This window comes from Plectropomus leopardus, chromosome 20 (assembly GCF_026936395.1).
Source record: "Plectropomus leopardus strain MGB_pleo_1.0 chromosome 20, ASM2693639v1, whole genome shotgun sequence".
Lineage (NCBI taxonomy): Eukaryota > Metazoa > Chordata > Actinopteri > Perciformes > Serranidae > Plectropomus > Plectropomus leopardus.
The window spans coordinates 2,756,345-2,780,000 of record NC_142195.1 but is presented as its reverse complement, the minus strand read 5'-3'; the positions used below and the strand labels follow the sequence as shown (position 1 = coordinate 2,780,000).

At 38.2% G+C, this 23,656-nt stretch overlaps 1 protein-coding gene across 1 annotated transcript in view; it reads left to right on the top strand.

The window, feature by feature from the left end:
• Positions 1-22,023, top strand: part of lmo4la (LIM domain only 4-like a) — a 25,046-nt gene extending 3,023 nt beyond the window's left edge. The window contains exons 2-5 of the mRNA XM_042509258.2: positions 9,022-9,269; positions 17,900-17,996; positions 18,076-18,234; positions 18,801-22,023. Coding sequence (XP_042365192.1) covers positions 9,028-9,269; positions 17,900-17,996; positions 18,076-18,234; positions 18,801-18,809 — 507 coding nt within the window. The 5' untranslated portion in view covers positions 9,022-9,027 and the 3' untranslated portion in view covers positions 18,810-22,023. The remainder of the gene's footprint in view (positions 1-9,021; positions 9,270-17,899; positions 17,997-18,075; positions 18,235-18,800) is intronic.
• The last annotated feature ends 1,633 nt before the right edge of the window (positions 22,024-23,656 follow it).

The following is a 23,656-nucleotide window of genomic DNA, read 5'->3' as shown; positions in this document are numbered from 1 at the left end:
TTCTTCCCGTGTGTGAGGCATCAGTCAGTTGCATTCAGTTTGGGGTAAAATGAGCCATTATTGGCTCTGTCAACGTGAAACCGCATTCAATTCATCAGTGTGTCCAGACTGCAGTGGAATGTGTTTCTCTTCATTATTAGCTCCTGTTTCCACTGACTGCTTCATCAGTCAGTTTATTAGCAGGGCACAACACAAGGAGTTCCTTATTCACTAGTCTTTGTTTTGGATGTGAAGGGTTCAAATATCTAAGACAGACAATGGTAATTGGAATAAATTTATCTGTCACTTGAAATCATGTAAGATTTTATTCCAGTGACATGTAATCCCGTCACTTTCTTCAGATTGAGCATAAACCCTCTGAAATCTGGATCCACATCACTTTTCTTGTGCTGCAATCAGACGCCTTTCACAAGTATTCAAATCTCCGAACGAAGAGAAAATTGGTTTCTTTCAAAAACAAGAGAAAAAAAGGCCATGAGCAACTTTGTGGGAAATGTCCTGAAAATCGCAAGAGAATAGTAAATTAAGATGTTTTTTTGGTTTGTTTTTGTGAAGCTTGGAAAACATTTCCAGAACTATATTTCCAATTACTATGATTATATATTTAAAATCATTCAACAGAATATGTATCATTCTTAATCTTTTTTTTTTTTTCAATTTTTCCCAGTTTTACTTTGTGTGTTTTTACATTCCCCTTTTTTTCTTTCTGGTAATTTTCTTGTGATTTTCCTGGGTCATTTCTTCTTAAGTTGCTCATTGCCTTTCTCCCATGTTTTTAGAAGAAATTAAACTAACTTGCTCAGCTTTCTAAGGGTTAATAACCGGTCAACTTGCTGGATATGTGTATCTCAGGGGAGGGCGGTCAAATCAGACAGTTTTCATCAGCATCACCAGGAAGTCACATTAACATTTATGATTTTTTAACTGAATAAATTTGTATGTATTAAGTTAACTGCTCTTACTTAGTCACTAATAACTGTTGCTTAAATCCCAACACTGAATATTTTTTGATCTTCAAAAACTGGTGTTTTAATGCAGCCGACTTGCATGTCATCAGACCACATTTTGTCACATGCAGTTCCACCAATAATTCCACGGCAGCTGAGGTGGCTTCTGCTGCTCCGACTTGCACTTGTTTTGTCTCATGCAAAGAAAATTTATAAATAGATAAAATAAAGACAGCAGTCAGTATTACCAGCAGAGTGTACTCAAAGTGTAAAAAGTAAAAGCACTCATCATACAGAAGTCCATATTCTTCTCTGTACTAATATTGTTTTATAATTGCTGCTGCCTTAGTGTGTACGTAGCATTTTAAAGTTGTAGGTTGTAATAAAAAGAGCAATATTCCTTTACAAGTGTAAGTTTCCCGTATGAGTGCTGAACTGTCTGTGGTGTTGCTCTGCCTTATATAGCCCACGCTCTGATAAGCTCCTGCAGCACATCAGTCCTAAAAGAAAATTAATTTTTGAAGAAGAATTACTTTATTTATCCCGGGGAGGAAATCAATTTTTACAGCATTTAAACAGTCACGAAAGATGTTAATTGGAGTTTAAATGTAATCAAGTCACAAGTAAAATGAGTAATGTGTTGCTTAAAAAAAAAGCTCCTTAAGAGAAGGATCTGGAAAAGGAATTCATCTCTGCCTTTTAAACCATGATCCATATATGGTGTGAGGAGGAGAATTTAACCCTTCGACCCTTGAACAAACTGGTAGGAAATGTACCACAAAATGCAAGAAAGTAAAAGCCTTTTTTCTTTTTTTAAAAAGCTAGGGAAAGGTGTCTAGAAAACTGTCATTTATAATGATCATGATTTTATATTCAGAATATGTTGCAGAATTGTTATAGCCTATTTTTAAGCAATTTTCTTTGGATCACCCCCCCCCCCCTTTTTTTTTTTTACTTTTTTGTGCTAATTTTTAGGTTATTTTTTTGTCCTTTTTACTAATTTCTTACAGATTTTTGGGTTGTTTTTTCTTCAGTTGCACACTACCTTCTTCCCGTGTTTTTGGAAGAAATCAAGCCAATTTACTCAAGTTTTAAAGTAACCTTGGTCCCCACCAGAACTATATATTTATTCTTTTCTCCTAATATTTTTTCAGTTAGTTCTTTTTTTAAATTTCATTTTACAGGTGATGTCTCCCACTTTCAGCCCCCCTCCCTGTGTTCCAAGGTCAACGCACATAGCTATATTGAGTTGAATTGAATGAATCTCTTTTTCAAACATGTTAAAAAAAGAAGACAAAAGTAAAAGTTCAATGAACAAAAACAAAAAGATTAAAAAAGAATACAAAAAACAACATATACATCAATCTCAATAGCAAATACTCAAGCAACTTAAACATGTTAGAAAATAAGGGAAGAAGTACACACGTATTATGTGCATACATGTACATTAGCAAAAACAAAGAGCAGACCAAACACTGTCTTAAATAATCTGTAAAAAAAAAAAAAAACATGCAGGATGTGAGTTTATATTGTCAGATTGTAAATTCTTTTCTTTAATGACATATTGCTATGATTATGGTAGTTAAGGGTTACTAGGTTATTTGCTATTGCCAGAGAATAAATAAATTTTCAGTAGAATGATTCAGAGAGCCAAAAGAGATGCAATGTTAGCATTTTTCTGATGGGCTGATAAGTGCACCTCTGATTTTGTCACGCCAAAAATGTCACTAGGCTGGTTTCCATTACACGTTTGCACAAAACTTCAGTGATATTTTCGAAATGCCGATAAAACACAATTGTGAGATGACTGTGTTTCCACTGAGTGATGTTCTGTGACTTCTCTGGTGATAACATTCCAAGAAGCATGGTGATGGATGTTCAAAACATTAGCAGCTTTATTTCTATTGCAGCCGTCGCACTAGCCGTCATTCCAATCCAAGGCCACACAGGCGTGTTATGGAGCCATAATGGAAAGGCGAGCCTCCCCCATGTATGAGAGATATCTGGGAGGTGATAGTCCACGATTTCACTGAGGAATTCTGGATTCAAAACTTCCAGATGATCCGCTCAACTTTTGAAGAGTTATGTGATGCAATAACACCTCTTGTAGCTCCTGCTGCATCATGGGGGAGCCAGTTTGTACAGACAAGCACATAGCCATAGCACCATGTGACCTAGAAAAGACAAAAAAGTGTTTCCATTGCAGTTTTGTGAAATATGACTTTTTCAAAGCCCCTGAATACCACCTCAGGCAAGCGTGAATTTTTTTTGTGATAAATGGGACTTTTTTGGAAATTGACGTGTTTCCATTAGGTGTATTTTGTATTCACAATATTAATTTTTGCAGTTTGACAGTAATGGAAACCCGCCTATAGTGATAGGATTGGGGTCGAGTGTTTGCCACACAGTTGTGAGAAAGAGTCTTTTAAAAAAAAGAAAAGAAAAAAAAAAGACTGTTTTAACTGGCATGGATTCAGCATGGTAAAGGTCACTTCATGGAGGAATTAGAGATTTAAATTAAGTATTTTCTACATATACACAATGCAGCTGTGTATTGTATTGCATTCTTCAAGGATTCAACAGAAAAAAAGCTATGGGCTACTTCTTTTTAACTTTCCAACCTCTAGATATAGAAAGTGTGGATCCCAGTTTGCGTTCACACTGAAATCTCACCATCACTGCCTCCTCTCTGTGAGGCTGATGTCACATCAAGGCTTTGCTTTGCAGACGATGATTAAATGCAGGATTTGCATTTTAATTGGATAAGAATTGTATCATAGAGCCATTCGGCAGATGTCTTGGAACGTCTTGAATGAACACAGGTGTTTGCATGATGATTACATCGGCTGCCGCTTTGCAATTAGTTTCACTCGTGGCCGAGAATATTGAACTTGTAGTAAGATTAAGGAAATGTTTGGGGTTTTACTGTTAATGGACATGCTGTGTTTGCTGTTGAAGGTTTTCAGGATTCATTAACCGATGCCTCTTAATCCTTTTGGTTGTTTTGTCCTGCTGTACACTTCATGATATGTCTAAACATGGGGCATCAGACTGCTTCTACCAGCAACCAGCTGCACCATCCATATTAAAGCTATTCAGTGACAACAGGAGATAAAAACTGCAAGTTTTCATGTTAGTAGAGGAGTCCTTTTCTTTCATCCAAAATAGCCCTGGCTTACTTTCACAGGGGTGGAAGCAGTTGTATTACACAGACTCGGCCCGATAATTGATTTCATGGCTGGTGATGTGCCGCCCAGAGGAATCTGGCACTGAAGACAGGAAATAGATGAGGGGAAAAAACAGCAGGTCCACTGAGGGACAGGGTGACATCAGACATCCTGTGCTCTCTGTATGAATCTTGTTTGGTGAGGTGTTTTGCTCCTGATTGTAACAGTGCTCTCAATCTGCTGCTGTCACAGCTCTGGCTGGAGTATGAAGCCATGATGCTGCATGCCAGCTTGCTCCTATAACTCAACGCCAACCTTCATTTAGCATTTTCTTTTTCTTTTTTTCATATCTTTATTATGCACAAACACTCTTAAAGCGATTTCTTAATTCAAACTCTTTTTTTAGCAGTATTTTCTCCTGTTTGTCAACTTCTACACCGTTTAGTCCTGAATGTGTCTAAACTAATGTTGCGTTCAGGGGATGTCGGAAGGTCGGAGATTACGAGTTGGGAAGTCATTCTTCTGATTTCATTGTGTTCATGAGCTTTGAGGTTGTAACGTGGGAAAAACATGGAAGCTACAAAGAAGAAGAAGAAGTTGAAAGCTATTTCCAGTTTATTTATATTTGTATATTTTATTTTTTATATATTATAGATAGTATATTTTTAATATATTTTTATATTTAATATAGGTCATGGGCAACATTGACTTTTGCCCACCATGTTTATGCTTTTATGACCTCAAGTCGGCAACTTGTGTTATACAAAAAAAATGTTGATATCAACGTTAATATACTGGCCTGGCATGCTTTATAGTTCAAAGTTTGCCTGCTTCAGGTAATAGCCGCAGATACTAAAATGTGCAACTACTAAAAGTAAATGATAGCTACAAGGAACAATATAACCAAATATATAATTTTTACTGTCAGTTGTTGACACTGTTTCCATGCTTTGCGCCATTTCTGCTGCTCTGAAACGTCACGCAAATGCCACGAAAAACGTCACAACTCTGCACTCGGGTAACATTGAAATTTCCCAATTTCCCACTCGTAAACATGACTGTCTGGCCACTGATGTGCTCATAACTCGCAAATACAATATTTTAGAGGAGCATGTGAAGGCAACATAAAGGTGGCCTTACTCATGCACTTGTCTCTTCTTTTAAACTGTGACTTTCAGCTCGCAAATGTCAAGGGCTCATGGGAAATGCAGTTTATGTAATGCTGCTAAAGACAGAAATATTTATGGAGTAATCCACATGATCTACTGTTGAAGAAGGCTATGTTCACAGGGGCAGAGGGATTTTGAATGAAGTTTTCCTACTACTGGCGCAGAACCTGGAAGCTCTGCTTTCACTTTGGCTCTCTAGTCACCAAAGCAACAACCAATGAGGCTCATGAGAAGTGTAGTGTGAAGCATAGCTTCACACACACACACACACGCACACACACACACACACACACACACACACACACACACACACACACTTATTTTTCAGAAAAGATGCATTTAGAATATTTATACCATGTGTTTTATAATAATATAAACCCATGGTTTTGTGTTGATTAACATTTATGTTAATATTAACATAATAGCAAAATATTTGAAATAGGACATCACTGGGGGAAACAGGCTTTTTTAACCAGCAGCTCTGCAGACTTTGCTGTTGTCTATGTAAGTTAGGTTGACTCTTTATAGGTACATCTGTCAGCTAAGTCTGACTTTGTTTTACCAGTCATGAATTTGGATATTTATGATTGATTAATGCAAAGTTGATACTATTTGGGAAAACTACATTACATTTGCAGTAATGATAACATGTTGCTACTCATTATTATTAGATTACATTATTGTTTGTTTATTTATTTATTTTAAGGAAGAAAGATTTGACCAAGAGTTTCTCAGTATGTTTACGTAATGTTAGAAAAAAAATATTGTGTTAGTCTGACTAAAATGGACTTCTAAAATACATGTAAACATGTTATTCTGACTGAAATCGGACTAAATTAAATTTCTCGTAATCACAAACACACACAGATTATTCTGTTGGAAATCAACTTATTCTGTCATGTAAACACATAAGTCGGACTTCAACTGGACTAGGTGTTCTGCACATGCTCCCAGTCGCCACGCCGACCTCCCTAAGTGTTTACAGATAGGGACTGTTCATCACTTATGAGGAGGAAAAGGGAGCTGCAAAACGGTTCAGGCATTTAAAAAAAAAAAGTTTTTTTAATTAAGCAGTGAGGAGGGACTTGTGTTTTTCATTTTGGCTTAGGCGAGGGACATGCAACTTGCAAAGGTAGTATTTTATATACTTTATTTATTCTAAATAAAAACGTGACACCCCAGCCACCCCCCTCCTCCAATAAAGTACAGTCCCACAACACCGGCACAGAAGCTAAGCGATGTCCTGCTGTGGATGGGGCCGCCACAAAACATATTTTAGCCTACTAAAAAAATCAGTATCAGTGTAAGTGTTCACTATAACAGCTGATGGAGGCAGCAACAGAGCAGCAGCTCAGTGGAGTAAAATGACTGTTGTCTAAAAAGTTGGAAAAGAGCTTATTGAATTTAATGCTAATATCAGGAAGATCAAGATTCAAGTGGTTCAATTTAAAAGTGAGACCTGTGAATAAGGTAGATGGACTTACTTTTTCATGTCATTGAACAGATCAGCTCATTCATGAATAAGCCTTCACTAATCGGGAGGTTTGGTCCCGGAGCATGCGGCTGTTTGTGGTTTGAATGCAGCCTTGGGCTTCTTAACATGGTGTTCCTGTGGCTGATTAGAGCCAGGTGTCTCCTCTACAAAATGAGGGTATTGAGGGCAGCCTGCTTCACTGCGGAGGACCAGCTGCTGCAATCTCAAATAATCTTGTGGGAAGGCTCGTCGTAAAGCTAAACATGCCCTTGCTGAAATTAGACGCTCTAGAGGACAAATTGTGCTGCTGTTGCTCATTTGGAAAATGAAATCTAGCCCCGCAATTATTTTATGTTGTTGTTGGCGCTAATTATAAATCATGGAAGCGGCTGAAGAGGCAGTGCTGCTGACTCATTGCTGAGTAGCACACACTGCTACGGCTGTGCTCGGTGTGATTCAAAAGCAATATTATTCCCAGCTGTGCATGAAATCAGTTGAGTTTTGTCATGGAAAAATGAAGAAAGGAGAAATACAGTAAATGTTGCCTGATGGCACATATGTAACACTGTTTCCACCGGCAGCTATAGCTACTTTACTGTTATAACCTTTTCTAAATCTTTTTTTTTTTAGTTTGGGTTTTGTTTCCTCAACATTTAAAAGAAATGATGAAGAAATGAGTGGCTGAATCAAATGAGGTACATTTCCAGAGTGTGTATGCCTCGATATCCTATCACAGAGCTGCTCAGCTTCAGAGCGCCTCCTCTGGGGACGTATTATCAAGTTAGAATAAGAGTTATTTGCACACCCAAAAAGGCATGTGTGTGGTTTTGTTTCAGTTGGACACAACTTTGGACTTGTTTGGTGTAAAATAGCAACTCTCTGATGTGTGTGTGTGTGTGTGTGTGTGTGTGTGTGTGTGTGTGTGTGTGTGTCTGTGTGTGTGTGTGTGTGTGTGTGTGTGTGTGTGTGTGTGTGTGTGTTTGCTTTCCTGTCAGGCTTTCACATTCCCATGCCCCCACAAGTAAATAGCCCCAAGCTTTTTTTACCAGGAAGTTCCAAAAGCAATCGATTGGATCTGGTGCCAAGAGCCACATTTGGGAAGACATGTTTCTGTTTGTTGTAATTTTCTCTAAATTCTCCACACAGTGAATGTACTGAGGATAAGATGTGATAACTTGAATCAACTGTTTTTCTGAAGTGTGGAAAAAAAACAACCTAGATTAATCTGACATAATTTATCTAGATGTTTAAAATAGGACTTCTGTAAATGTTGACTACTCATTTAAATGATAATTAAGCAAATATGCCAAAAATTTACATTTCAGATTCTCCAATGTGATAATTTGCTCACTTTAAAATCTGAAAAGTTGTTAAAAATAATTTTGGAAAACGATTGCCTTCAAAAAAGGAAAGTAAATATAACTATTAATCTTAATTTATGTGAAGTTTACTCAAAATTAAGCTGTATTTACTTAATTTTGCGACGTTTTTGCAATTTTCTAAGTGTTTGCAACTTCATAAATCAAGTTAATCTGACATTTGACATCTGACATTTGAAGAGTTAAAATTTGGAAAATTAATAAATATTTAATTTTATGATTAGGACTGATCTTGTTTTTTTTTTTTTTAATAAATTCAGTTGCCCTAGAAAGTTATATTAATGTATGTTACATTATTTTAAAGCCTGATTTTGAAAAATGTATTTTGTATGAGTATGGTATGAGTATTTGACACTACACAAAATAATAATGTATAATATATAATGTAATAATAATGTATGAAAATCAATGTTGCTGCAAATCATTGACATATCCTAGGCTGTGGTTATTTAAAAATAACCTACTTTGCATGTAGTATTTTGAAAATAATTCATTTTGTGTGGGTGTGTGTAGTTGGGGGGAGGGTTCATCTAAAAACATGGTGGCATCATGACAAAAGCCTGGCATTTAAAGGGTTAAAATTCTGAAAAATTAATTAATATTTGATATTTATGATTAGGACTCATGCTGGTTAAATATTAACTAAAACTAAAAAATAATATCAATGCATAATATTTTTTTAAATCTTGATTTTGTGCATTGTGCATTTTGTGCGCAGAGCGATACAGGTGTGTGTCTCATATTAAAGCGGGCTCTAAGGGTTAAATTAAGCAGTTTGTACCTCTTCATTTAAGGATGCCATATATTAAACTGTTTAAACTGAATATTTCCACTGTCCTGTTTTGATTGTTTAATCCTTTTTTGTGCCTCTTGTCCCATCTCCAGGTTGCTATGGTGAACAGCAGGGTGGAGGCGCCCACGGTGGCAGTGATGGGCGGTGGCGGGGGGACAGCGGGCAGGTTGTGCGCAGGATGTGGAGGTCGAATCGCAGACCGCTTCCTACTCTTTTCCATGGAGCGGTACTGGCACACGCGATGCCTCAAGTGCTCATGCTGCCACGCTCAGCTGGGCGAGTACAGCAGCACCTGCTACAGCAAAGGAGGCATGATCCTCTGCAAGAATGACTACATCAGGTGAGTCTTGATCAGCTTTGTAGACAGTCAGTGGAGACAGTTAGAAAAAGTTGAATTATTGCATCAGTTTGACTAAAACCGGACTTTTAAAATTCAAGTAAACATGTTAGTCCCACTGAAATCAGACTAAAATTAATTTCTCGAAATCGGACTAACACACCCAGATAATTTAACTGGAAGTCGAGCTACTATGTCATGAAAATGCCTTCGTCGGACTTTAACTCGACTTAGGGTTGTGCTTGTGCTCCACGTTGCTGCGCTGGCCTCCATTGGTGGTTAAGGATAGGAAAAAATGGATCAGGCATTTTTAAACAATGGAAGCACTGAAGAGGGACTTGTGTTTTTAATTTTGGATCAGGTGAGGGACAAACAACTTTCTAGTGCTGTATACAAGGACAAAGACAGTAGTCCAATTTAATGACCTAATTAAGCTATCCCTAACCACCATATAAGGCCGGCGCCATGACTAGGAGCACGCACAGAATGCTTAGTCCAGTTAAAGTCACACTGAGGTGTTTACATGACGGAACAGCTCGACTTCCAGTCACATTATCTGGGTGTGTCAGTCTGTTTTCAAGAAATTCTATTTACCCTAATTTCAGTTGGACTAACGTGTTTACATGTATTTCAAAAGTCCAGTTTGAGTCGGACTGACACAATAATTCGACTTTTCTAACATCATGTAATTGTACTGGCTGTATGTGACCCCATATCAGGCACAGAGCTCTGGTCCCACAGCAGCAGTCTCATGATAAACAGAGAGAGGGAAGGCTGATTGAATCAATATGGTGCGTGCAGCTCTATAATGAAATGAGATTTTGCCCATTTTAAGAAGTCAAATATGAGGTTAAGTTGCGGTGACTGGACAAAATTGCAAGGTTGTGCAGACTTCACAAGAACTGGATGAATTCACGCTAACTGTGTGTGATCGTATTATTTCAAAATACTGGAAGGACTGGAACACCAACATATAATTACATACACAGCATTTTTACTCTTAGCATGGTTAGTCGCTTTTTTTTGCATGCAATTCAGTTTGCTTACATCTGTCAGGGTCAATCAAATGATATCCTGCAAGTTCACCAAGCCTGCAGAGGCAAGGTAGCAAGAGAAGGCAGCTCGAAGAGAAGAGAGTGCTAGACTGTGAGGACAGTGGACAGCAAACTGCAGGAAATAAATGCAGCCAATCAGAATTCTAGAAAAATGTTTACATGATGTTCCTGAAAAACTAAGAGCCCTGTTTGGCGTATCCTCATTTATAATCTCATCACATCAAAAAATATCTGCAGACAGTAATGATCCTGTTTTTTGGTCATACTCAGACTCTACCTTGCTATTCCTAGTCTAAATCTAGTATGTAAACATTTGTCATTATGAGTTCATTTTGCCTCATTAGTGAATGTGAGTAACATTGTTTATGTCTGATGACAGAAATAAACAGGGGGGGGGTCAGCATGGTCATGTTAAAGGTCATGTTAAAATGGTATAGCAAACATTGCAATGGTGAACATATGTGTGTGTGTGCGCACAGTCAGTGTCTATGACTAGTGCAACACAGACAGAGATTTTGTGGGTGCCCACATGTCCGGGGTGAATGCTGGGCTGGATGTTGAAAGCTACAGCTGAAGGCCTGCTGAGGAGGAGCTGACACACAGCAGACTTTGTATATCAGGCCAGGAATAATACGGTGGCTTTCAGGACCTCGCTTGTGAAATAAATAAAGTTCTCAGTGTACACTCAGATTACACCACAATCTGCAGTGATATCCACTATGTAGTCCTGAGAGGCCTGCTGTGTATTGAAGAAATTCCACATTTAGTCCATAAGTAAAATGAGTCAGCAGATGTTTATTCAGGTGCATATATATCAAAATGCCCCTGATTAATATTTATATGGTATTACAGTGGCGTTATTCCAAATTAGAAGTTGGATGTAGATAAGTTCCTGATGTTTTTGTGACTAACTCCATGTTGAGTTTTTTCATACTCATCCAAATCAAAGTGGTTCTTATGTAGGGCTGGGCGATATGGTTTTAAAATAATGTCCCAATATGTTTTGGCTATATCATGAAATTAAACTACAGTTACAAATAAAGTAGCTACTACCATAAAATAGTTACATAAACTACAGTTATAAAAAAGTTTAATAAAATACTGTTATAATGTTCAATAAAATAAAGTTAAATCAAGTACTGTTATAGTAAAGTTGAATAAAGTTGAATAAAGTATTGTTATAATTTAATAAATCAAAAGGGAACCCATGGTGCTTTTATTTTGCGTCATCTAGGGCAGGAAGTGTCGATGTTTTTGCTGTCGAATTGAGGCTTTCGGTCAATGGTTGGATGTCAGTGTTTGCAGACGGTTAAACAGATACCACGGCTTCAAAGGGTTAGTATGGTTGGCCGTTCATTTATTCATTTCTGTGGCAGTGATGCAAATAAAGAGCTCATAAATGTGTATTAAAAGGTTTCTAAAGTGGGTACATGGTGTACATTTGCATTTTTTATTTTGTTTGGTGAACTATTGCTGCAGCACATGTTGCTCATGTTATCAGACTGCTCTCTGGCCCTGTGGATCTGTCTCGTCCAATCACGTCTTTGCTTGAGACCCACAGCAAAGTTAGTGGGAGCTGAGGTGGACCACAATGTCCTGACCCAAGGCCTGGTTCATGTCAGGTCCTCAGATTCCTGCCCTTCATGCCAGTAAAGCAGGATGAGATGTAACCGAGCCTTAAGAGGAGAGAGTGTGTGTGTGTGTGTGTGTGTGTGTGTGTGTGTGTGTGTGTGTGTGTGTGTGTGTGTGTGTGTGTGTGCGTGCGTGCGTGCGTGCGTGCGTGCGTGCGTGCGTGTGTGTGTAGGGGAGGGGGGTTAATTAAGGAGAACAGGAATCCTCTGAGGCGCACTCATTAAATGACTGTTTGGATTAAGATAAAAAATTCATTACTCTGTGCAGTCATTGAAAGCGAGAGACAGAGAGCACCCAAACCAGTCAAGTCAGTGTCACACGGCATCAGTTTCACAAGAGCTTGTAATGATGACAGAGGCTTCCTATTAAAAGTTGAACCTGCTGCAGTTCAGGTGCTGACATGCTTCCAGCCTGTGGAAGATAAGGACTGACTGCTGCTGTGTGCCGCCGCATTCTTCTTCTGTGCAGCTTTTATGTGCCTCAACATTAATGTGCTCTTGCGCTCATGTGCTGTTGTTCCCAGCTGTTGTTTAAAGCAGCAGGAATTGCTGTGCACGTATTGTATATACTGTGAAAAAGTTAACCCTGAGCACATTGGTTTGATTTCTTTAAGAAAAAAAAAAACATGTCAAAGGCAATGAGCAACCTGGTAAAAAAAAAAAAGTTCCACAAATTGCAAGTTATCAGTAGATTTAGACATTTTTTAAAAGATAGGAAGAAATAGGTAAAAAAAAATTCTAAAGAAAATATCTGGCGAAAAAAGAAAAAAATGATGACAAAACTATATTTCTGATTAGTATAATTACATTTAAAATTATGTCACACATTTATATAGTTTTAAGCACTTTTTGCCAAGATCTTTTTGCTATGTTTTTTTAAACTTTCTTATTTGTTTTTCTTTTCTTTTTTTAAACAAATATTCAGGTAAATTTCTACTTACTTACATTTTTTATCATAAAATCATAAAAAATAAATGTTTTTTTTTTCAAAATTATTATAATTATTATAATTTGAGGTCATGTTGTTTGTGTATTTTATTTTGTTTTATTTCATTTTTAACTAATTTTCAGGTAATTACTTTTTTAAAATAATTTCTCTTCTTTGTGTCACTTCTTCTCAAGTTACTCATTGCCGCTTCTCTTAAGGTTTCAAAGGGTTAAACATGACCAAAGTTTCTTTTGTTTCTTTTAGGCTTGGGGAGTTTGTAAAATTTCATACTTTTCAATGGGATATAAGGTATATGATGGTATAGGTGTGCAGCACTAACATTCCCACCCTCACTTGATAGCGCTACTCACTTTAAGCTTAACTAATAAAAACACAACAGAAACGCACAAAATTTAAAAAAGAGAAATATTCTCACAACTATTTTCCTTATTAAATAGAAAAATACTACACTTTTTGAATTCAACTTTGAACTCTGGCGGTGCGTGCTGTGCACTATACACAATGAGTTCAATAAAAAGAGGAGTGCCTGTATTTATGACGGTAGTGAAAAACATACCATTGGGATTTCTAAACAACCGTGTATCCGTGATACCACCCAGGCCTAGTTTCCTTTCGTTAGGTGCACTGAAATCTAGATGGCCTTGTAAATAATGACCTCAAAGTGCCACATAGGGATATCAGGATTAACCGGTTTTGCCATAATCACAGTAACATAATATCAGAGTTCATAACTGTGAATCCTAGAAGCTACGTTATCTGCGGTGCCCTGATTCTTGCATTGTTGCCCTGTGAAAACAAATCTTGCAAGTCATGTGGTATGCATGCGTGCAGTGACATATTCTCTAGATACATATCGTGTGTGTTGTGCTGGTTTGTTGTGTGTGAGAGTGTCATACCGCTCACCTAAAGCATTGAGAAGAACTGTGGTTAAAGGATCAGAGGAAGTTACATTTCAGCCTCATACATGCCAAAAAACTTAAATGAGCAGTGTGGGAGCTATAAATAGATATTTGCAAAATGACAAGGGAGTCTTTGTAGAAGCTGGCATGCCAGTTTGCAATGCATGCCATTAAAAAAGTGACCTCAAAGGGGTCCAACACTTCCAATATGTTCCTACATCTTTAAGATAATTTTCTTGCCCTTAATGCCAAAGTCAAGTAAGAAAAAAAAGTAATATTCTTTATAGCTTATTCTCATTAAACCATTATAAATTATCTTTAAGTAGCCAAATGTTACACTATAAAAACTAACTGGATATAGTTGATCATAATAATTAATATAATAATTAGTGAATGAGTGTATGTATGGCTAGCCTGTTCTCATTCCGAAGTCCTTAAATGTTGCTGTATGTTGTTATGATATGCCGCCAGACGGCACCTGTCAGGGCAGTCAGTTAAGAACACAGCTGGATGAAACCTGTGGTGCCCACATGCTACACCGCTGGATGGCATCAGGTTGAAACGTTGCCGGTAACAATGTGATGTAAGGAGCACAAGGGTGCCTTATGGGCAGGCAGGAGGAGCAGTGGATGGGTCTGACAAATCCTGGACTTTCACCAAGCGTTTCCTGCCTAAATGGGATGTTTGTTGCCTAAACCTAACCATTCGTGCTTTTGTAGCGACATCTGGAATGTCAGTGGAAGATGCAGAAGGATACCTGCAGTGTAATATGAAGTCCACTGACAAAGCGTCAATATGTGATGACTTGGGATGGGAATGTGCTGGTGCGGCAATAGCAAATGACTTTCTTTTAAATGCGCCCTTCGTATCATTCAGAGTCCCCTTTGTCCCCTGGTTAGCTGCTTCACAAGGTTTATGCAGGTCCATGAGTGCAACGAAGGCAGATATCTCTAACTAACTTCTTTTTTTCCACACCAGCAGTTTGTGACTCACTGGATGGATAATTGTTCTGCTGATCTATTCAAGACTGATAATATCCATTCAATGGATGATAGGAGCGGCTATATGTGAGTGAATGCAAACTTTTAGACCAAGCACAATGAATGCTTAATTTCATTTTCAATGCACCCGTTCTGCAAGTTCTTCTGCTCCATCTTTGCTCGGAGTGCACTCTTCACTCTGAGAGTGTGGTGCAGTCAGTCACCAACAGCACTCCAAAAATCTGTTTGTGGTGATTTTTTTAAAGGTGGTGGGCCACCACAGATAAATGAATGTGTGGGAAACTCTATATAACATAATAACTGTTATTGTTATTGTTAACTGTGAAAACCATTAAATAATGTGACAATAATCTTGATATCAAAATATTGTGAAAAATCCACATGGCGTTGGTTGCTGGCATCACATGAACCACGGCATGTGAAGGTAACACAAATCCCACAGCCATTAACTGTGATGAGCTTTTACAGCAGAGCAGCTTCGCCACATTCAGCCTGACAGAAACCAATGAAAAAGTAGTTTCTGCCGGAGGCTGAGTTTCAATAGACCTTAAAAATGAGAGCGGCTGTGTGTTACCAGCTGTGTATTTCACTTGTGTGTATCTCAGCACAGAGAATGTGTGCTGTGATTTGTTGTCGGTCATTTGGACTGAAAACAGCATTGTGTTAAAACAACACAAAGGTCTGTGTGAGTGTTGGCGTGTTGTTTCGGGTACCAGTGAGAAGATGAAATACCCAGGGAAACTGGTTTGAGTAATGGATCCACTGGTTTTAAAGCTAATCAGGTGCCAAACACACACTTTGGTTAGGAAAGGTTTGATGGTGGCAGTCACACAGCTGCAGGAGGAGCACATCTACTCCTACAAAGACTTCTACACAACATTTGAGTCCAAACCTACAATATATTAACCCTTTGAAACTTAAGCAGATTGGCTGGGTTTCTTTCAAAAACATGGGAAGACAGCAATGAGCGATGAACTAAGACATTTCCAAAAGAATTACCAAAAATATAGTAAAAAAAGTACTGCAAAATTCCTTTAATAAAATTTAAAAAAAAAAACAAAAAACATACAAAAAAACCAAACAAACAATGATCGTCTCATGCTTGTGGAGGGGAATACTTAAAAAAGGGGGGAAGTGAATTTGTATGGCTAAAAACATAAAAAAATACACTAACGCCTATCAGTTTGGGCCTTCTTCAGGGTGTAGTGACACAGCAGGTGGGTTTCCATCACAGATTTGCACAAAACTTAAGCAGTATTTTGGAAATTTCAATAAAACACATCTGCGTTTCAGTTCAGTAATATTATTTTCCTCTCGCGATAACATTATGAAGCACGGTGATGGATGTTCAAAACATTGGCAGGTTTATTTCTATTGCAGCCACTCGATAAAGCCAATCTAATATTGCCTTATTTCTTTGTCTTGTATAAGAGTTAAGAAGATCTACGCCATGTTTTGTAGAATGTCATGTGACTTTGTTGTACTTCTTATTTGGGTTTAATGGCAGTTGGCATCCATAAAGTCGCATTACAGACACCAATTGTTGCAAATCAAATGATCTATAAAAGGGAAAAAGTGTTTACATTGCAATTTTCGTGAAATATGGCTTTTTCAAATACCACCTCTTGTGAGTATAAAATCTTTTTTTCAAAATTGACACGTTTTTCCATTAGGCAAATTTTTTATTAGCAATTTCAGTTTGCGCAATTTGAGGGTTAATGTAAAACCTGCCTACTGAGACAAGGAGAGTGATTATAGTTGCAGTCACCACAGATGTGCAGTGGTGAAAGCTTACATTTTTTTTCTGTCTTCGAGAGGCAAAACACAAGAAACACAACAGATACAAAACTGAGAAAACAAAAAAACAGGGCCTCTCATAGACTATGAAAATCCTCACTAAGACACCAACTTTAAAATGTTGTATTCAAAGCAATCACATTATCATCACATCATAATAATCAAGTGGTTAAAAAAAACATGCAACCATTATTTTTTTTAACCTTATTTAATACAGAGAACATAAAAAATAGCTATTGATTGGTATTGACCCTTGTGTTTTGTGTTTCAAGTCCTGTGATTGGGTGAGGCCAGACCCAGCCTGGCTGCGCTGTTAGGTGCTGTTTGAAATTAAAAACCTATTGTTATGAAATATCTCTATGAATTTTAAGCGATACGTCTGCCATTATTATCATTGCAAACTACATCCAGTATTTGACATATGAAAACAGAAAGTCTGACAGGCATAGCAAAGCTAATCTGAGGGGGTGGGGCTTAGAGAGCAGTTAAATCAGTTTGGTCTCAGTTACCTGCTATGGAATCTCTATGGTATTTTAGACTTTTTGTTGGATCTTAGCTGGAAATTCCAAGATTAAACAAAAATACACAATCTTCACACAAGATTGAAGAATGAAACGTGTGTAAAATGTGCCAAACAGTCCCAAGGGGTTATAATGAATTCGTAGATGGAAAATTAAATGAAAAGTTTAAAGTTTAAAAGTTTTAAAGTGATACTAAGGCATTCTCTCTGGGCTTGAAAGATGGCTGTAAAAAAGAATTGTAGTTTGTAACTTGTAACAGCAAATTATCAGTTTGATTTCCTGTCACTGATACCCTTTTTCTTTGCGGTGGTTCTTTCTCTTTATTTATCTCTAACTTATTCAGTCTCTCTTTCAAACTCAATGCAGATTAATTTAGATCAATGTTTTAGTGCTTCTTGGGAGGAGATTGATGACGGCTTGTGATTGCATCTCGCTGGAGCTAAAATTAATGCATTCACATGGGTGTTGTTTCTTTCTAATGGCCATCAGAGCTGGAGGCAATAAATACCTGTGTCTACTGCAGAGTCATTTGGCCCGGGTTTGAATGCCAATCAAATGCATTCCCATTGTATTAAAAGCCAGATATTTGTGAGCATTAACAACTTTTTTGTGCAGTGGGAAAGAGACTTCAAATCAGATAGTCATGAAATGATCAGTTACTTGTCAGAAACATCATTCAAATTACCAACATGTTGTGAGTTCCATTGGACAGCAAAGCTGTTGTTGCAATAGTGTTAAAATAGATGAAGTGACAGACCTGTGATGTGTTTTGATTCACAGGCTGTTTGGACACAGTGGGGCCTGCAGTGCTTGTGGACAGTCTATACCTGCTAGTGAGATGGTGATGCGAGCACAAGGCAACGTGTACCACCTGAAGGTGAGTTGGATTATGTAATCGTATCACTCAACGTTAATCTTCATAACTTGACAATTTAATGCTGTCTTTTTTTCCCCAGTGTTTTACGTGTGCGACCTGTAGGAACCGCCTGGTGCCTGGCGATCGCTTTCACTACATCAACGGGACGATCTTCTGTGAACATGACCGGCCGGGAGGAGGTCTGCTCAGTGGTCATCCAACTCCACTGCAGGCCAACAGCATGATGCCCGACCAGAAGGTAAGGACGTGATGTACTTTTTATAATGAGCGTAAAGAAGTAATGTAGGGCAACAAGACGTACATCTCAGTATAGCAGGCTGTCTTCTGTTGGAAGTTCCGCTGGACATTTTGGCTTGGTATGAATTAAGTTTCATCCAAATGTAACACAAAATTCAACTAAATTTATTGCAAATTTACAATGAAAATGCAAATAAATGTGCATTCTATCATCTGCTGTTCTGGGAATATTATGAAGGGGACCTATTGAAATATGCAGCTGGTGGAGTAATCCTCCAGCTGTGAGATGGCACAACATGATGATGTAATTAAAGAAGCTACAAGCAAATCTCAGTTTTTTTGTGCACAAACTAAGAATAGGCATAATAACAGGTGAATGGAAATACACTTAAGGCTGAGTCGTAGTTGTATGTAGGTTCTACACAGAGCCTACGCAAGTGGCCTACTCATTTGTGAGCATTTACACGTGTGCACTGATGTGTCTGTAAATACTGCATTTCAATATGGTGTGAAAAGCACAGATGTTAACCCATGACATTTACAACCTTTTCTCTCCATTGTTTACAGGTGTGTTGAAGAAGAGGATGGAAAACCAAATGTGTGCCTTCTCCCCCACCTTTCTCCTCTGTCCCTCCTTCACCCTCCCCCTTGACCTGTAAATCCTGCCATTGGTTAACCCCCCTGCAGTCTGATGGACTGTCCCTCCACAGTCTGGATAAAGCCATTACTGCTCCTCCTTTAGATTCCAACATCCCAACACAAACTGGCCTCTCTGAGTGGTCCGTGAGGAGAGAAATCTGGACAAGTACAGTGCTCTGATGGAGGGCTGAGGATGCTGAGGATGGCTGGAACTGATTTATACAATAGACTTTTGTCTATTGTGAACTGTGGCAATATTACAGCAAGAAGTGGCTATTGGGGGAAAAATAGACTGTGGGGGAATTCTCCAATTCGTGTGATTCCAACAGAATCATTCATCGTCTTTACCCGGCTATCGAGTAACAGTGGACATTGAACACTAAAGATAGACTGACCACAATGTGATTCCTGCAGGAGCTGAAACATACTTCCAAAATTACAAAGACACATACATACTGTAGTTCAACCTTTTCTTTGGTTTATAGAAAAAATGTATGGATCTCCTGAGTAAGTCTCTTGTATTCAATAAACATGTTAGTGTCTTGATTGTCCCATTGCAGTAATAAAGGGCCATATCAGAGTTTTCTTCCTGTTCTAGCCCAATAACTGCAAATTGTGTGCACCATAAATTCTCAAATAGTGGCCCGGGCCTTTATTCATGAGAAAGAACCAAGTCTTTGTTAGACACAGTCTTTTATTTTTAAATTTGCCCTCTTCCCCAGTTTATGCAAATGCAGCATCTCTGCCATGTTAACCCTTTAGCATGTTAAATTAAATGTCCATATCCACTGGACACAGTGCATTAGTACAGCATGAGTCATGTCAGGCCCTCAAGTATGTACCATGAATGAAATTCTACAGAATTTTAACATTAAAAGTCTTGTGGCTTTCCCCTAATAGACAGCCTTTTAACACTTCCCCAGCCAGAGTATTATTATTATTATTAAGTTGGTCTTTCAAGAACCCAGAATATTTAATGTCTTGAATATATGAACACTGACTACATCAAAATAAAGAACAAATCTTCTGTTTTCATACACACACAAAGAAATATTCTATCTTCTTCCATTCCTTAATCAACACCTGAATTCGTGCATTTTCAACAAAACGTACTTTCTGACAAAAAGTGGGGAAAATCGGATTTTCGTTTAAAAAAAAAGTCATTTTAAAGAGCACGTTCCCTATCTGAATAAGTTGCCAAATGTGTCTCTTGTTGCTTTTTTAAATATAATGTCACTGAGGAGGTCTGTAAAAGCCACTAAATAGTGATAAAGTCGACAAGTTAATAGTCCACTCTTCCTGTTACCCTGGGATCGTCTTGTTTGTTTGGTTTTGGACATGGAAATGTTGTTCCGTTGCACAGCGTCAGCAGTACAGTACTGTACAGTAACAGCACCTGTACAGTGAAAACACCAATTTATGAAAAATATCGTCAATGGCAAGGAAACGTGTTGTAAATGACAGAAAAGTGTTAATGTAAAAAAGTCGCTAACACAGCTACATTGCCAAAATAAGTCCAATAGACAACAGTCAGATAGGTTGAAAACAAAACCTCAGCTTCGTCAAACCTGGATGAAACAATGAAAGCAAGCAGTTAAATTTTTTACTTAAACTGTTGTAAAGGTCCATCACAGTTTACAGCGCAGTTGTTCTTTTGTACTTGTGGTTTTTCTCTGCAGTTTGTGGTTATTTGAGATGTTACAGGAGTGCTGACTTTCAGTTTGACCTCCAAATAAAGTGGTTGAGATCATTTGGAAAAAGCTCGTTTCTGATTGCCTAACTACACATATCTCTCCATTCTGAGATCCTTACCACCATGTGGTTGACATTATATGCTGTTATTAAAGCCAATAGTGATGACCCAAGATATCATAAAATAAGTCACAAATTAAGATAAACTGTATATTTGCTTATACATTATCATTGTGAGCATACTCAACTTTCTACCAATGCAATTAGATTTCGATATTGGATTTAGGTTGTGATGTAACGATAACAAAATTGTTATGTTAAGACAATGTTTCATGCAAAGTTAATCTGATAAAGAATACTAATTATAAGTTGTTTGTTTATTTTAAGTTGCGTTTTAAGTAGCCAAATCAACACGAGCATTTAGACGTAAAGTATGGAGAATAAAATCCAAAATATATATTATTATGTGTATAATATTTGCAAAATATCTTTATATTAACATCCACACAACCTGAAATTCTACATGGTTAGACATTTAAAATACTGCCAACCTGATTTTCATTCAAAAAAAAATTTAAAGTCAGTCCAACCTGAGCCCAACGTCTCTGGCTGGGTGTTAGCACAGCCACATCCACTTTTACATTGAAGTCACCACAAACAAACTTGAAATCTCAAGTTTAATTCACCTTAAAGTCTGCTCACTGTCTAATGTCTTTGAGGAGCTGCTTGCATGGCGGTAGGTAGACTCTTGGTAGTTAATGGGCTATTACAGGCAAAACCACCAATGGCAGTGCCACTTACAACTGATTTAAGCCAGCCTTTATTGCGTCTAAAGATCTGAATGAAGAAATGGAACAGACTTTTTAAAGCAAGCTTTCGAACAGTGGGGGTTCTTCCTTGCATTACATTGTTTTATATATCCTCCAAAGGCCTGTGATGCCAATAACTAAGCATTTTATATACAATTAGTGGAGAAACACAGTGAGTCTTGACTGTGGTAGGATCACAGCACTTCAGGGCCCAGAGGATCAATGCTCTCCTTACATATACATTTCTTTTCTTTATATTTTATCATAATGTACCTTCTCCCCTTCAGCTGTTGATGGTTGTTCTTTTGGGGTTCATCAGTGTTTCTAAGTGTTTGGAAAGATTCTTCTTCTTATTATTATTATTGTTCTATAAAAGATTTACCAACAGTGATGTATACTGTACCTTCTAAATGTTTATTGCAGCAACGATCAAGTTTTTACAGTTTAAACTGATCTGTTTATAGTTATGAATGGGTGAAGGAAGGTTGGGATGATATTCAAAGTGCACTAATTGTGTTGTGTGCTACAGTGTATGAATCATGTTTTCTGTGTTGCAGTTTGTGTTTTTTGATTTTTGATCAAGACAGGGATTTCCAGACGTAGATTCCTTTGTAGCTGGATGCCACAATTAAAATATTTGCAGCCACAAATATATTTTCTAGCATTATTGAAATATATATATTGTGTGGTTATTCATTGCGTCATACTGTCAGAGCGCAGAGCGTACTGTTGTCACAGACGGAGCAGTAGAATGACAAGCGCAATTAAAAATGAAAGTAGAAGGGGTCAGTGATTAGCTTTCACTCACTTTGCACTCTGCTTCTCCTCTCATCTATCTTTCTGATCAGCTCTGACCGCATCAATTGATGATTTATGGAGTAAGATCAGGATGCCAAAAGCCACCTCTCATGTACACCTGATACGCACGTGGACAGCATCAGAACCAGTCGTGTGTCACTTGAGAACGTGGACGGATGGAAGCTGCCGGTAACAATGTAATATACAGTAAGGAGTGGAAATGATATAATAAAAGGAGCGCAAGAGCGCCTATATTGGGGTGGTGGATGAATCCAAAATACTGTAGTCCTTTGGTTTCACTTGACTCTATTTAATATGGCAACAGGGTCATAAACATTTTCATTGTACAGCTCAACACTCGTTCTCATTCCAAACTTGTGAAATATTGTCCCTTTTACAGAGCTTTTGGTGTTAGGTTGCAACTGCAAAAGGCACTAGTGGCATGTGCATGAAGTGCCGCTGGACAGCATCAGCTGAGAACGCAGCCCGATAGAACAGGTCAAGGTGTTATTATACGCCAGCGGATGGCCGTGTGTCGTCCACCTGATATGGAGCAGGACGGTGTCAGGTTGACATGCTGCTGGTAACAATGTAATATAAGGAGCGGAAGGGAGGTTGGGAGGGGCGGTTGATGGGTCTTCAAACTCTGGACTTTAATGTGGGAGTCCAGTGTTCACTTCCCATCTGAATGTGATGTCTGCCTCCTTCCCCTAATCCTAAACATATTTGTATTTGTTGACATACTGGCATTGGTTGCCATGTGTTTTTGTTGCCTAAACATAACCACGTGTGCATCATCCCACCAAGCGCTTGTGTAATTATCACAATAGCAGCATCTCGGAACATCAACTGCAGACACAGAAGGATACCTAGAGCGTAACATGTAGACACGGAAGTCCACTGCAAGTGGCAGCATGTGACGACTTGGGATCAGAACATGTTCAAATAAGTTATAAGTTTTTCCTAGATATGGATATGGCTTGTGTTCATGTCCATGGATATGGACTCACTCATCATGTCAGCTGAGTGAGGTTGATCTTGTTAAAGCTACAATAAGAGTGTAGAAATGGTCTACAGGTAGCAGATGCAGACTGAGGGGTGGGTAAGAAATGCTTGCGGTTCTCAGACAAACATGGCTGATTACCCACAGGAATGGGATTTCAAAGGCCTGAGCCGAAGCCATTACAGAAGCAATTAAAGTGGGATGCGCTGGAGGCCTGCATGGGCTTTAGCTGCACTCCAGTGTTGCAGCCTAATGAGGCCTAATCTGGTGAGCTGGTCTAATTAAAAGGGAGGGAGCTTTTTTCCTGTGGGCACCAGGCAGCCAGCAGTTTATGCGCTACGGAGCTGTCTGAGAGGAAAAAGCAAGTCAGTAAATGCATTGTTTTCAACCATGAGAAGTCTCATATTCCTCCATTCTCTGTCAAATTAAAACATCCAACTTGACATTTTTAACATGTCTTCTGGTCTCTGATCTTGCCAAGG